Raw genomic sequence first — 16676 nt, forward strand, 5'->3', positions numbered from 1 at the left:
CTCAGAGAAACGGGAAAATAAAAGGGGGGTTCAAAGTAAGAAATAAAACAAAAAAAGCCGATGTTTAGAGGTTACACATCAAATTCAACTTTACTTGGTTCAGTTTTCGCTCAATGTTTACAGAAGTTGTGCTTTCTGTAGCTTTAAATGCAAGATTGTAATATCCCAAAAACAGATATTTCGTGTTTTTTTTTGTGTCTCAACAATGCAATTTGTAGCGAAGAAAAAAAATATTTAGAAGGATTTAACAAAACAGTCCAAAACAAAATAAGATGTCGTAAGAGTATGGAATATAGTTCGCTAGTTTGTGTTCTGCGACATGCTGTGATGTTGAAGTTCCCGTTGTTCCGTTGCCGGCGGAATTTGGTCCTCGTGGAATGATGACTAGGGAAGGCTCTGCGGACAAAGTGTGCTGCATCGAAGAAGGGGGGGGAGATGGGTGTGATGATCGATGATCCCCGTTCCAGTTTAGGTTTGTTTGTTTAGCAAGCGACGTAGTGTCGGACGCACTTGGCACTTCCAGCGGTCATGGTGGCGGTCAGGTCGCTCGCGGTAAACTCCCGGATGATGGTGGTCGGTTTGTCGCCCTTCTGCTCGTGCACCAGCTTGTTGTCGCCCTCGAAGGTGCACACGGACTTGACCTTGCGCCCGTCGACGGTTTCCTCGTCGAATTCCTCGCCCAGCTTGAACTTGATCGTGGTGTTCTTGAAGGTGGACATCGTGTTGAACGTGTACTCATCGCCCTCCTTGACCAGCTCGACCGTCGGGTTGATGCTGTTGCCCAGCTTGCGCAGCACCATGCCGACACCTGGTTGATAAGAGAGAAGAGAGGGAAGAAACGTTTTTTGTTAGTTGAAAGTCAGGCACACTTATCAAGAGCGCGCGGGGGAATTTGAACTTTCCCAACGGTTATTTGTTGCTGATAAGAATGTGCAGTTTGCGAAGAAATGTAGGGATTGAAGGTCAGGCCCAGACGGAACTTGTCGGTTTGATTTGTTGTGGTGCATTCAACGGTTTCGCTGTGCCATTGCTGAATCATCGATTTTTATTAATGTACTGAATAAGTACTATCAAGAATAACCTATTTCGAAAGACTGTTCTTAGCCATCCACACTGAGGAGATGAAATAAAATTACTAAAAAAATTAACTTCTTAAAAAATCCTTCTGAATGTTCCCGTATACATATCGGCTTAAGTTACAAATTGAACATATTGGGTCATACTGGATGGCGGCCAGATCACTTTTGACACTTAAAATGTTCATGTTGTGATTTGTATTTGAAAATTGTGAAGTTTTACACCCATCATGTCTTGTGGACCAGAATTCCGAAATATTCTCCTTTTCGGGACATTCCCTGGAGTCACCGGATCATTCCGGATGGTGGCCACTTGCAAGGCACATGTGTAGATCCTATCTGTATGCCTTGGGCCGCATGATCTTTTAACTCAAAATGTCTAAACTAAAGTTTGCATTCGATAAATAATAAAGTTTGACACCCATCATTCCTTGTAGACCGGAATTCCGCAAATGTTTCTCTTTGGAACATCTTCGGGAGGCACCGGATCATTTCAAGTGATGGCCAGATTATCAGTGACTCTCAAAATCTCCATGTTGAGATTTGCATTTGAAAATTATGATGTTTGATTCCCATCATGTCTTGTAGACCGTATTTCCGGAAATGTCCTCGCTACGGAACATCCCGAACTATTTCCCGATAATCGAATCATGACAAAAATATATCCAATAAATTTCATTAGTCTGGTGCAAACTATACTTTCTCATAATTTCGCTGCCGGCCAGCGGGTATTGGATTGGTCTTTAAAAGAACTCGTAAAATACGAATTAGGAAAAAAATCCAAGAAAAATCAGAAGGTTAAAATGTTTTAGCATGCAGAAACAATAAAAAAAATCCCAATCAGTATTGAAATCAAATTTTGTGGATCTGTGAAGAATCAAAATCAAAAGGTGAGGCATTTTAAGCAATCATTCCTTTGTGGAACACCAATCAGTGAGGTACTCCTGGATATTAGCTCCTGAAAAGTGCTTAAAAAGTGCAAAAATGCCTCACGGCAAGAAAAAGAGGCGGTCTTCATCAGCAGGATCGGCAGATTTGAAGAAGCTTAAGAATGCCGAAGCGCTAACTGCAAAGCCAGGCAGTTTGAGCAAGGACGCTCAAAATTCGTCTGGAAACCAGTTCGCTACCCTCCCTGTGGACGTGTGCGAGAAGGAAGAATTTGAACGACGGGAAAAGTTGCCACCCATTTTTGTGAAAACATCGTCATCGGATTCGGTGCGAAAGTGGCTGACCGGGTTTATCAAATCTGGTGCTTTACGAGCTTCCATTCGCTTGTGTGCTGATGGACTCAAAATTCTGCTACCTGGCAGAAAGGATTACAACTACGTTCGGGATTTCCTGAACAACGAAAACGAAACTATTGGCACTACGCCCCCCGGGGCATGGCCTTCCTCTAACGTGGGATTTCTGCTCCAGCGCCTCTGACGAGACAGGAGAAACCGGGACCGACGTTTTACTTCACCATCCGATAGAAGCTCAGTGGATAAGGCGGGAATCGAACCCGCGTCTCATAGCATCATCGGGATCGGCAGCCGAAGCCGCTACCCCTGCGCCACGAGACCCACAACACAAAGATTGAATACTACAGCCATGACGATCCAGGTAAACGCCCCATGAAACAGGTCCTCCGAGGCCTGTACGACATGGATGTGAGTGTGCTGAAAGAAGAGCTCAAAACTCTGAAGTTGAACGTAATCGAAGTCTTCAAGATAACGAGACACAACAAGGACATCAAGTATCGTGATCAACTGTACCTGGTTCATCTCGAGAGAGGATCGACAACACCGTCTGAGCTGAAAGCAGTTCGGGCAATTTTCAACATCATCGTGACCTGGGAACGTTATCGTCCAGTGCACTGTGACGTGACGCAATGTTCGAACTGCTTGCAGTTTGGACATGGTTGAAGGAACTGTTTCATCAAGAGTCGTTGTGCAACCTGCGGAGGTGAGCACAAAACACAAACTTGCGAAACAATCAACGAGAACATCGAAGCGAAATGCTTCAATTGCGGCGGCGACCATTCGACCAAGAATCGAAGCTGCCCAAAACGAGCTGAGTTTGTGAAAATTCGGCAGCAAGCGACGACGAGGCACCAACCAAATCGTCGCAGAACACCACCAGCATTCACGGACGGAGATTTTCCTGCTTTGGCGTCACCAGGAGCAGGTTCTACTCGAGTGGTTCCAAATCTGCAGCCATTGCCGTTGAATCAGCGGCAAAAAGTTGCAGAGAATACAACACCTCCAGGCTTCAGTCAGCAACCGAGGGAAAACCAACGAGCATCAACGGGTGAAGGCAGTAGTGACCTGTTTTCACCACAAGAACTTTTGAACATTTTCATCGAGATGACAACAACACTGCGTGGTTGCAAAACTCGCCAGGAACAAGTAAGAACTCTTGGAGCATTCATCTTAAAATACAGTTCGTAGTTTACTCGTTCTAGTGATTTTGAATATTTCAATGAATTTATTGTTTTGTTTTTAAGTTAGGATTAGTTGTTAAAGTGATTTTTTTTTCTTTTTTACCCAAATGTATTCGATTCAATGCAATAATGTAAAACAATTTGAAGTAAATAAAATAAATGTGATCAGTTAATAATCAAACGAAAAATACAACAAAGATGAAGAGCATTAGGCCATATCACTTAGCATGTAAAAGAAACGTAATTATTATAAGAATGTTCAATAAAGACATATTTAATTAAAAAAAGGCATTTAAAGCTGTATAAAGTGGCGTCTTGAACTCAATAAAACCAAAAATTCACGTGCGTTTATTTGGTAACACCCAAAAAATATATCCACAACGAGCGCCACGTGCCCACTATCGCCACTCTTATCACCGGATATCAATTTTGCAGAAGTTGCCATAACACAGATTTAACCTCATGTCACGCTTGCTGCTGGCTTCTTATCAAGTTTGCGTTACATAATTGATAATGGCCACCCGTTGACCTGATAAGAAGGCCCTTATCAATCCATAAGTACACCGAGTAAGCCCGATTACCTGAGCTCAGGTTTAAGCTACCGTTGAGGCAAACCCAAGCCAGCCACTTATCAGCTGTACACTTTGAGCCAGCCCGAAAATAAAACAAACAAACAAAAGGGGTGTTGGTTGGCTGATTTATGATTAATCCATTGATATCGGAGTTCTTTTTTCACTTGAAAAGAAACGCCAACCGACTTGGTGTAAACTTTAATCCACGCCTGGCTGGCATTAAAGGCAGGGTTAGAATTACCAGTAAACAAAATACCACTCTCGTGCTAATCGACCTTTGGTTGGGTGTCGATAGTGTCGACACGGAATCGATTTGCTGTGCACTTTGGTTGATTTGAACGACATCGCTGCGAGGGCAATCTTGCTCAGGTGTGAGCAATCAACTTTTCTATGACTCACTGGAATAACTTCTGGAAACGTTTTCATTAAATAATGCATTTCTGGGACATTTTGAAAGCTGGAATCGTTTAGAACATTTATAAATACCTTATCGTAGCCCAATAAAGGAAACAATCCACCTGAAATCTCTTTCTTGTCAAATTCTGCCCAAACATGTCATACTTTAATTAACCCATTGACACTCCAAATCCAGTTCACACCGACAGACAACTCTCGCGCCAATTTGCTTCATTTTAAGTTATTATGATTCAATCACGCGTGAACTTTCCCATAACCTTTTGTCAAACCCACTTTGGTCCAGAGCATCGTCTGCCCGGGGGAACCATTTATCAACCCACTTGTCCAGCACAACAATGCATTATTCAGAACGGGCCTAATTGTCGCTCCGGTCTCAGATTAGGTCCGATTTCACGCCCGGATTCCACACATTGTCAAACCTCGATAGTTGGACAAAAGGATTGTTAGTTTTTCGCAGACTGAACAGTTGTCAAGCGATCGGGGTTTAACTGTACCGCCTGGACATGCTCCAAGTTCAGCGGCTTGGGTTGGCCCCTCGGAGGATTGAAAGGTTAATTTGATTAGCGGTATAAAGCAGTTGACTTTGCTTGCCGTGCTTGCTGCTACCCAGGAATGGTCTCTCATTCCGTGACGGACAACGTGGTGCTGGTGGTAATTGAATCAAGAATCCATTATAATCCACGTTCTCTCGGGTGTCCGGAGAGGAGCAGGACCCGCCGAATAGAATTCGATTAATTTATTACAATTGATCAATTGTCATTCGGAAAGGCCGGAATGGGCCTGGGAAGTGACCACTTGACAATAAAAAAAATAATTGAAAGATGTCGACGGAGACTTCCCGGCGGGGTTTATTACGATAACTGAAAGTGAAAGTGCAAATTAGAGCTTCCCCTCCTAACTCATATCAAAGTGAGGACAGTGAGTGCATCACACTGGTTCGACGACTTACTTGTCTGGGCCGGTCGTCTTACGCACTTAACTAACTTTATAATGGAACATTTCCGCCTCATTCTGCTGCAATTTCCGGCTTTCCTGGTGCAGCAGCAGCAGCAACTGGCTGGTCTTTTAGTGCCGTGACTCAATCGATTACATTTGTTTTGTACATTTGTTATCGTTATTTTGATAAAAAATGGGGTTTATGTCAGAGGTTTGAAATTTCAGTGTTAATTTTCAAACCTTTTGTAAAAAATGTCTGATTTTTTAAAAACATTTTCCTAATTCTTTTAGGTTTTGCTTCAAATTAAAGATAAAATCAGTAAAAATAACATCTACCACGATGCTTGTAGTATAATCTAATACGCTCTGGCCGGCGGCAAAATTATAAAAATGTATAATTTGAATTATCTCAGTATCAAACCACCTATCGGCCGATGTTATTCATCAACGCCACCCAAACGTGAAATCGTGTACTCAAACCGGGGTGACATTGACAGGATTTTAAATTACTTATCAAATAATTGTCTCATGGCATTATAAAAAAGGTAGTCCCGATTCGCACCAGATTACGATGCTTGAAAAAAATCGTTACGTTGAAAATTATTATTCCAAATTCTGGGGTGACTTCGATAGATACTGTATCACTTGCAGGCTGCAGACTAAAAATGTTAAAATTGTTTTATTTAGGTCAAATGACCTCTACTTAAGTTTTCCTAGAAGTTTTAACATTTTAAACTTCATTCTGAAAAATATTTTTTCTTCAATTTTAATTTCTTTTAAATAAAATAATGTACTGCTTATTGCGAGATAAAATCGCATTTCTCCTTTTCTGTGAGTGACAGGAGGTTAAAGACGCCGAACCACCGCGGTGTAAAAATCGGCAAGTTGAACTGAAATTCCGCGCTGATTTGGCTGTCAAGTTGATTTGTTTTCAATATTTTCCAAAAAGCCAGCTGAAAACTCAATGCAACCTTTGACAACAGCCGAAAATTCGTTCTGCGGCTGTCATGCTTTGTTTTTCTGCGGTAATATCAGCGCGCCTGGACTCTAATTATTGACGCCCGCGATAATATTAAGTAACCATGAATATAAACAAATATTCCATCCCTTCTGCTGTATTGACAGGTAACGTTATGTGTGAGTGGAGTAGGCTGCTTGTTTACATTCAATTTTTCACAAATAAACAAACTCGCACTTTTTGAAAGTTTGCCAGTTTGCCAGGATTTGTTTGAACAAACGTCAGCCTGCATACAAGTTTGCGAGTTTGGCAAGTTGTCAAACGCGAAAAAGTGCGAGTTTGTTTGTTTGTTTGCGGTAGTGTAATTGCTCATTTAGTGAAATTCTCCGGAATTCGATGCCTGACCTTTTGCGTGTGAAGCAGAAGTTTTAACCTTTGAGCCATTGAGTTTTTTAATCTCAACTTGTTTTAATATATTCTAAAATAGTTGATAGATTACATCGCTAATAGATTCATAAATGGAATTCAAACCATGAGCTGAATAGTAATCATTTCTCCATTTAAAAAAATACAATTAGCATTCGTCACTTATATAACTTATTGTCGCATTCTCTGCGTACACCAAGGCGTACACAGAAAAAATGATGGTAATATTCATCAGGAAATGATTATAGATTTTGTGTCAAAAAAAAAAAAATATAATTTTTTTCCCAGAAAATGATGAATTTTCATCAGTTTTTGATGAATATTCATCAGGTACAAATTTTTACACATTTTTTAAGTAATACTACTCAAAAAAGAGGTAATCAACCACCAAATTTTCAACATTCCAAAATTAAACTTTTTTTCTGTGTACTTGTCCCACTGCATTTGCAGTTTTTTAGTCTTTATGTGATTTTATTCAAGTTTTGAACGATTGTGCTTCTCGATCTCTCTTTTTTTATTTTATTTTATATTATTAATAAAGTCGTTCAAGCATGACTTTTGTTAAATGGGAAAAGAGTTCTTGCTCATTTTACAAAATCAGAGTTTGAAAGAAACAAATTGGCTCAAATATCTCAAAAATTATAAAAATACAGAAGGGATAACTATTCCTTTTTTGACATAGATGTCCCATATGCCACATTCTCCAATGACAAAAACGACACGTCATAAATCACTACTGGATAAACAATAACAAATGTTTATCATAACTTAAACATGAGTTTAAATTTGTTAATAAGCCAAAAAGGGTCGAAATTTCGCTATTTCTCACTCCGTTGCAATGTCACGGAGAAATCGATATGGCTAATGAAAAGTTCGACTTAAAATGTGTTTCCATATTCACTTCTTGTAGAAAATTTAAATTTCAATCCGAATCTGTAATAACATTTAAGCTTTGGAATGGTTTTGATATCATACGTGACGTTGCAACGCCGAAATGTGCCATATGTATTTTCATTTTTAAGGTTAATGATTCGAGGTTCTAAAGCCTTGAAGCTTTTTAAAAAAAAAATACTGCATACTTTTTAAAACTTAAGATAACATAAATTTCATTAAAAAATAGTCTAAGTTGAACCATGAAAAAATGTTATTTTAAAACATTGGCAAAGTCAATGGCACAATTGGCAATGTGATAGGTTGGTAGAATAATAGCACACCACATTTTATATCTGTTGCAATTTTTTTTGGCATATCTGCCAAGATTTTCAAACAACCCAAACAAAGCATCCAGATGTACCAGCTTAATAAACAGAGATCGGAAAAATATTCAACAAACGTACAATAAAAACGCAGCCTTAAACGTTCCATTACTGTTTTTATCAAAACCATCCATCTACGTTTACGCCAACAACGCTTTAAATTGGGCTCACGTCCGTCACGGAGTTCCATTAAAACAATTCCCTCTCTTTGGGACTGAAAAGTAATGACTGCAGCGTGCTGATGATAGCACACGCCCCAAACTCGATTCTAGCGAGAAATTTTGCGTAATTTAGGAGGCGGGTTTGATGTGTTGCACAAACGTTTCTACAACTTTCATTGCAATTGCACTGTGAAACAAGTTCGGTAAAATATATTTAAAAGTCAAGTTTGTAGAAATTCTAGGTTATGTTATTGATTTTTTGAATTCCAATGGAAAAATCTTGTAGTCAAAGGTTTTAGATGTTTTTCATGTTCAACATGAAATTGACTCAGTTGACGCACACGCCAAAACTGACAAGTTCTTAAAATGTGTAACATTCTTTTCTAGCACCAAAACGATTCCACCGTACCCAACATTCTCGTAGAGGTGTAAAATGAAAAGTAAATTTAAATTATGCCCACTACCGGACACCGCAGACAGTCCACCGACGGACGTTTCCGTAGGGTAACCTGTCAACAGACGTCCGCATGTCAAGCTCACCCACATTTCACTTAAGGTCATGCTTCGCACTTGGCACAGCAGCAATTGTCAAACTTATCCTCCCAACTTGGTCATGGCATGCTATACCGTCCGGTGTCCGGTAACTTCACCACTCTCAACACTCGTGCGGTTGGCAGGTTTGTGTCGCAGAGGTTCAACGACCCATTCGGTCTCTCTTTCCAGCAGAGCTTCCCAGGGCGCCGTCGCCGCTACTTCTGGTGAAGCCCTTGACATGTTCCCGGCCGTGCGTGATTCCAGTGAGATTCGCATGACAAAGTCCAATTTGAAACAAAAGGGGTCGGACTATTGCGAATTTCTACTCTAATTCGATCTCGAGCGTTGCGACACTTCTTTTTTTTGTTGTTCTTTTCACCCAAAGAGTTTATCCAATTTTAGCAAAAAATGTGTTCTGCTTCCAGCGTTCTTCGCCGGTCTTCACCGGTGTAGTGGTACCGGCGCGAACAATACCATCGCAAAACGTGACGCGAAGAATGCAGTGGAAAGTCCCGTGCGATGGGATGAACAGAAGATGAAAGAGAGAGAGAGATTCGGAAGAAAACCGGCCGGCTTTTTGGCGCAAACGCAACGCAATCTGCCGAGTATCGTACGATGCGGTATGCCGGTGTAGAGAGAACATCCGGCCGTACCGGAATCGACTATTCCAACTAAACTTTGAACTCACTCCCTCCACCCCTTCCTTTTCAAAGGAATGCGCAATACCCAACGCGGGTAATTGATTAATTGCACCGATCTAGTAGTCACGTTTCCTCTGATCAATTGAAACTTCCAAAGAGGTACTCGGCGTACTTGGCCAACGCCTACTTACCCAGAGCCTTCATGTAGTCGTCGAATCCCTCGGACTTGTCCATCTTGTACTTCTTGCCAACCCAGGCTGCCATTGTAGAGAGGAGATGTGTGTGAGGTCGAAACTCAAACCGCAAAGAAAAAACTGATGTGTGTGACGGAGAGACCACGACGTGCGCACTGAACCACCGTTCGAACTGGAATACAGCGCTCGGGACGCACGAGCGGACGCTTTTATACTTCCCGACCTCGTGGAACGATTCGGGAAGCGCATGGGTGTGTGCGACGCGCGTTCGTGGATTATAGCAAAGGGGTTACTCGTGTGGGCATGGATGCCAGAAGGGAAAACAGTGAGAAATTAAATTCTGTTGTAGCAGTTGGTTTAGTTTATATTAAATATTTTTTTATTACATTAAAAAACATTACTAGAATTGAGTCAAATAAAAAATGCCATGCAACTACATTTCAACAAATCAATAAATCAAACTTCCAGTGATCAAAGTCCACTTCCAGTTTCAACTTGCTCATGAGAAATGCTGAATTTAAAATTTAATTAATTTTATTTCAAATTATAAGATTTAAATCACATAACATATTAGTAAACCAAAATTAGCGCCATCAACCCAAAGCATTTTAACAAAGTTGTCATCTTTTGACTTTGAGAAGTTTCATAAAAATATTTTTGGAAGGATATTGAAGACCATTCGAATGTTGTTTATTAAATTGAGGTGACTTTGAAAATTTTCAAATGCTAGACCCGAAAATTGGAAATTTCAATGGAAATTTGCTACAATTTAAAGTCAGTTCTCAAACAAACTTTTTAGATTTTTGGTCGAATTGAAAAAAAAAATATGATATTCCCATATTACATATTTGCAAAGCTTTAAATCCAAAGTTCGATAATCGGATTTTTTCGTGTTTTTTTTCATTTTCTTACATCAAATTCGAGTTCCGCAAACCCATTTTAGTCGAATTTGAGTTTATTGGCAGTAAGCATATCAAATGCATTTTCTCAATATTCAAGGAGTTACATACAAGTAAATCGGAAAAATGTCATAGGTTGGTATGAGCACACACTTCAATTTTGTTTAAATCTGTTTTCATGGCATTAAAAAGACATTTTCATCAATTAGCAAAACAAATTTGAATACATTTGGATGTACACGCAGAAAAAAGTTTTGTAGAATCAGCCTGTACGAGGTTTGAATCAACAAAATTTTTGTTGAATATAATCAACGCCGATTTTGCGTTGAAACAAACCTTGATTTTCTCGATTCCACAAAAGTCTTTTGTTGTTTTGAAAAAGCTGCTTTGACGTTTAGCGTTGATTCAACAAAAATTATGATTTTCAAATCAACAAAACGTTTTGTTGATTCAAATATGCCTTATTTTTCTGCGTGTATCATTGCCGAGATAAAGCTATTTGAAGTTAGCAGTTAAAAAAAAGTGTGAGAGGTGCCACAATGTCTCAACACTGCTTTGATTTAATTTGTTCAAAATTCTGGTGAAGACTCGTTATACCGATCCCGTGTGCATGACGAAGGCCGATTTCAAAAAAGTTTATTTAAAAAAAATAAAAATAGTTTTGTGTTTTTTTTTAAAAGCGACAGATTTTGATTTTTATATTTTTTTAAAAAGCAAAATTTAAGAATCGGGCTTCTTCATGCATACGGGATATGTCTTGAGAGTCTTCACCCCAAATTTCAGCCATTTCGGTTTATCCACGATATCTCGAGCACCCGTAAATCAACTCGGTGTTTCGAGAAAAAAAAAACGCTCAGAAAGTTTGACAGTTGGCTTTGCGCATGGAAAAATGTTGAGCCTAAATCGTCTGTAACTCAGTTTAATCGTGAAATATCTTCATGAAACTTTTTTGGCGGATTTGATAAATTTAAAAAAAAATCAAATCAAATTATTCGCTCTACAGCATTGCCTTGGCGTTCTCGATTGCGAGATTCCTACTCGAAACTAGGTGTCCGAAGGCTTGATTGATGAGACAATTGCAAACCTCTTTTTACAACTAAGCTTCCATCCACCCCGGGATTCGAACTGACGACCTTTGGATTGTTAGTCCAACTGCCTACCAGCGACTCCACCGGGGCAGGACCCAGGGAGACGACTCCTGCACCTGACCTGGACTGAGCTAACGACCAAACCACTAGGTTAGACCGGGACCAACATTTACTTCCCTGTCCGACGGAAGGCGTGATCAGACAAATCTCGTCTCAAAATTTGCCACCGGGACCTTCTGGGATCAAACCCAGGACGACTGGGTGAGAGGCAACCACGCTTACCCCTACACCACGGTCCCGGTAATAAATTTTCAGTAATACGAAATTGTAACCCCTTAATGCATGTTCTGGGTCATATTCAAGCTCAACAATCTAAATGATTCGATTTCAGCCAAATATGCTCAAGTTTTGGCTTGGGTCTCCATTTCTAGTGCTTATTGGGGCAATCTTATATAGTTTTTGATCTGAGCAGCTTTACTTTCTTTTTGACCCGGGCTAATGAATATATTTTTCCATTGTAATACTTTTTTTAAAAGAAATTTGTATATTGAACCCTCTACAACCTAACCCCGCCTTTAGACGGGCTTCGATCTAAAAAATCGCCAAAAATCAATTTTTCAACCAATGTTTGATCTTTAAAAAGCATTGGAAAGAAGAACTTTTAAAATGTTAGAAAATTTTAGGGTTGGCAGTTTAACTTGTTTTATGTGACTTTGCAAATGTTTTTAAAAATGTAATTTTTTTAGGGGTCAACTTTGGCTGTGTTTTTTACTAACATTTCCTATATTTTCAGTAAAAAGAAGTATGCAGTAATTTTTGTAGTGTCCCAGACTATGCCTCTACGCATTTTTTACAATTCAAATGATAATGGTGCCGTTCTATAGCCGAAAATGTGAATAACAAGCAAAAAATTGAAAAAGTGCCTGTAAAACCGTGAAAAAATTAGATAGGCAAAATGTAATTATATTAGGTGGTAGAATAGGCCAAATACTACCAAAAGCAAACACAAACTAAACAAGATAAATGCAAATTAAAATACTAAAAATAAAACAAGAAAAACATAAAACAAGAGAAGTAAAATTTTTCGTAGAACAAAAGTTGCTCAAAATGACCTCCTGAACACGGGAAAAATAAAAAATATCCTTTTAACTACTACACTTGCAAATGTATCGTCACAAATCGAAAAATGACCTATCACATTTTGTAGATGTGTGTGTAAACAAAGTGAAATAAATATTATTAAGTGGTGCTGACTAGATAATAAAAAAAATCATCAGCAGATTGATTTTCTTGGAGAATTTCTGGAGCGATTTTCTTTTGCGTGATTTGCCTCCTCTCTCTTTCGCGGGTGAAGAATGTTCGCAAGCGAAATTGATTTTTTTTTGCGATTATTTAATCCCTGGCCATGAGAGTAAATGTTCAATCTTATAAAACACTAAATTTATCAAATTTAAACGGAAACAGTCTCAACAGCAGCTTCCGACAGTCTAAACATAATTTACCCTCAAAAAGTTGTCAAAGAAATTTTTTAGGAAATTTGAACGGCTTTTCAGTCCAGGCTTTTAGATTGCTTTGATTTTTCGTACTATAATTTGATACCTCCTGCTCTCGACAGTCCCTTCAATATCGACAACGAGAGAGTCCACTGTACACTGAAAGTAAAAAACACACCACTTCTATGAGATTTTTGGATTTTTAAGTTTAAAAGTCAATTTTGAAGGTTAGCCCACGATTTTTTTTCTTTCAAATTTTTTGTGAAAATATATAAAGATGTTTCAAAAAGACTCACGAAAAATTAAGCATAAAGCACCAAAATAGTGATTGAGTAACACTTTTAAAATTCATTTGAAAATAATCTTAAATGAGAAACATTAAGTTGATAGACTTTAACTTTAAATATTATCACAAATTTGAAATGCATAACTACTTTTTCTGCTCAGGTTAAATTGTTTGCAAATATATTTAGTGTTTTTTAAAGGTCCTATAAACATATGGGTCTCGTGGCGCAGGGGTAGCGGCTTCGGCTGCCGATCCCGATGATGCTATGAGACGCGGGTTCGATTCCCGCCTTATCCACTGAGCTTCTATCGGATGGTGAAGTAAAACGTCGGTCCCGGTTTCTCCTGTCTCGTCAGAGGCGCTGGAGCAGAAATCCCACGTTAGAGGAAGGCCATTCCCCGGGGGGCGTAGTGCCAATAGTTTCGTTAAACATATGAAACACAATAGTTTATGGGACCTCTAGATATTTCATGTCATTTTTATTAGTTTAATAATTCAGTATACAATAAAGTCAACATTAATTACATTATGTAGTGTTGTGTGGCATTGAACAAGTGGTGCAGAAAAAAGAACTCTAGATATGTTTTCCCCGAATCGCACTACTTCCTGCAACTGACAACACTTTCCTCCATGCAACTGCCATATCAAAAGTGTTATCATTATCCATTATAGCACGCGTTATCAGGGGGCGTTACAACCACATGCACATTGCCGGGTACCTTTTATAACGCCATGTATTGTGTCATAGCTGTTGCCTTTGGGTGGCGAATCTCGTCGTGATAATGCTGTGTTTCTCTCTCTCTCTCTCTCTCTCTCTCTCTCTCTCTCTCTCTCTCTCTCTCTCTCTAATCACTTAAGATATTGTTGGGCCGATTCTTATCACGAATTCGGGAACAGGGCAGGGATTGATTCTCGCACAGGACGCCAACAAAAACGTCCGAGGTGGTGGCTTACTTGCTTTGTTGCTCGTGCACTTGACTAAAGGTTAACTTTTTACTTCATCGCGGCTTATCGCAAACGCTGCTGCTGCAAAACGGGCGGGCGCTTAGCAATTGTCGTTGATTTTGCGTTAGATAACAGGCTTTGGGGGGGATCTATTTTTAAGATTTTTTTTTTACGTGGGGCTGTAGCTATGACGGAATGTATGCGAATCATACATTACAAGTTTCAGATATATACTGTATTTATGTAATTTTAGGGTTTTACTTGGAAAAAAAATCATGTCTATCTTAATACAGTCTAATTGTACACATGATATTTTATTAATTTTTTTCTGCAAAACAATTTACCTCTTTTTGCGTTTTTTCTTTTTAAGTTTTTAGTTTTTTTATGGTTTGTATTTTTTCAATAGCTTTTAAGGTGAAGCCGTTGATCATTTTCGAAGAAAATTTATCATCACTAAATCACATCATCAAAAAAATGTGTATTAAATTCAATTTAATAAATTTCAGCACCAAAAGGAATCAGTATGTGCCGGTTGTTGCCTTCTTGAAGCCACTGAAGGAATTTTTGATCTAAATCAATTGTGTTTCAAAATTTATATAATTTTGTTTCCCAGTCATTGACGTCCCAGTTTGCAATCATTGATTAATGGGCACTATTCTAAACAACTTGTTGAAGAAATTATGTCAAAATATTGAAAGCGACGCAAAATTTATATCTTTAAAGGAAAAATCATGACAATAATGGAAGTCCTCACGTTAAACTCCGGACAATAAAACTATTATATTATTTTTTTTTATTCATAGCATTCCGACTCTTTTTTAAATACCGTAATCTGGGGGGAATCGGGACTACAGTCTGAATAGGGACAGCAGTTTCTAGAGCACTTAAAGCTTTTAAATTTGGAAATGGATGTACACATTTTGTTGGCCTGAGTCTGTGCTAACCGAAACCAACCAGAAACATCAAAATATTGTACTCCAACATGGTTTAAACTGCTGTCCCAATTCGCCCGCATGATGCAGTAGTTTGTTATCGTTTTTACAATGTTATACATAACTACAGTCATCCCACATATTCGGAACACCCACAAATTCGGAACACTTTTATGGTAATTTGTCAATAGCATGCCAAAAGTAGCTTTTCTGTCGACCTTAGAATTTCTAGAACCTTCATTTGGACATTATCTTGCTATTTCACTAGTAAAAGTAGTACTTTTTGAACAAAAAACTTCATTCCAAGACTATTTTGTTCAGAGCAGCAAAACACGGCCTGTTTCATAATTGTGGGATGTTATTGTGCCTCCCACAATTGTGGAACACCTGAATTTAACTGATATTTTCACAAAAAAAGTTATCAGACCAGTCATAAAACATAACTAAGCATGAGTTTCATTGGTTTCAGTGTGTGAAGTCATTATTTTGTTACAAATATGTACTCCTGGAGAGATCCAAAGTTTGTTTACATCCGTAAGAAAAAAGTGTTCCGAATTTGTGGATTTCAAGAGTCAAAGTTTTTCTTCAAAATCTTGTTATAAAAGTAAAAATTTGCAGTTGTTCGATACAGCATGAAGCCCGCATAATCAAAAACCATCGGGGGAATAGTCCAAACTATATTACTACTAAAAGAGATGTAGTTACCACATACTTAACCATTATCATATAGTTACGGCACTATACAAAACCATAACGAAACTGATCGTCAAATGATGACGTTTTTATTGAAGTAAATCTAATGATTCTAACTATTTTTGAACTATTTGGGGTACAATAACCTTACACTAAACAGTTCGGATTGTTTAGACAACGTGACTCAACGAAAAAATGTACAAGTCCAAATAGTTCAAACAATTTATCAACTTTATTGAGAACAATATAGCAAAATTCCACAGATTTAAGATTTTTATAGTCAGAACCTGTAAGAACTAAAAACCTACTATAAATGCTATAGTAGAACACAATTGATGGCGGCCACATTTTTTTCGATAAGTTTGTATAATCCAAATAATTTGTCAACTTACATGAAGTAAAATTACTATACACCATACTATTTTGAATTAAAAATTTCTATAAGTCCAAATAGTTCAAACAATATTTCAACAGTATGGAGTACAATTACAGTTTGTTATATAATCCAACTATATGTTAAACGATTGGTACAAAAATTTCAACTTTTATCAAGTAAATTGATCACAGTCGATTCCTCTGGATGATAGAGAACCTTCAACACCCCCACTTCTCCTCAGATTATCAGAAAACTCCCCAAAAGAAGAAAAATGTTACGAGGGCTCATGAAATCGACTTTCACTATTCCAGAAAAAGTAGGCATGCTGTTCTTACCATACACCAAAAATATGTGTACCACATGGTGGACTA

At 38.4% G+C, this 16676-nt stretch overlaps 1 protein-coding gene across 1 annotated transcript; it reads right to left on the reverse strand.

Moving 5' to 3' along the window:
* Positions 1–63: 63 nt before the first annotated feature.
* LOC6053368 (probable fatty acid-binding protein) lies at positions 64–9791 on the reverse strand. Its single transcript, XM_001869433.2, has 2 exons — positions 9591–9791; positions 64–808 (listed from the first exon to the last, which is right to left on the reverse strand). The coding sequence occupies exons 1-2, from the start codon at positions 9661–9663 to the stop codon at positions 483–485; spliced, it is 399 nt and encodes a 132-aa protein (XP_001869468.1). The 5' UTR covers positions 9664–9791; the 3' UTR covers positions 64–482.
* Positions 9792–16676: the final 6885 nt, after the last annotated feature.

Source organism: Culex quinquefasciatus, chromosome 3 (assembly GCF_015732765.1).
Source record: "Culex quinquefasciatus strain JHB chromosome 3, VPISU_Cqui_1.0_pri_paternal, whole genome shotgun sequence".
Classification (NCBI taxonomy): Eukaryota; Metazoa; Arthropoda; class Insecta; order Diptera; family Culicidae; genus Culex; species Culex quinquefasciatus.

Coding starts and splice junctions, on each gene's coding strand:
- LOC6053368 (XM_001869433.2), bottom strand. CDS start 9,663: ATGGCAGCCTGGGTTGGCAAGAAGTACAAGATGGACAAGTCCGAGGGA. Junction 809..9,590: donor CGACTACATGAAGGCTCTGG/GTAAGTAGGCGT, acceptor CTTATCAACCAG/GTGTCGGCATGGTGCTGCGC.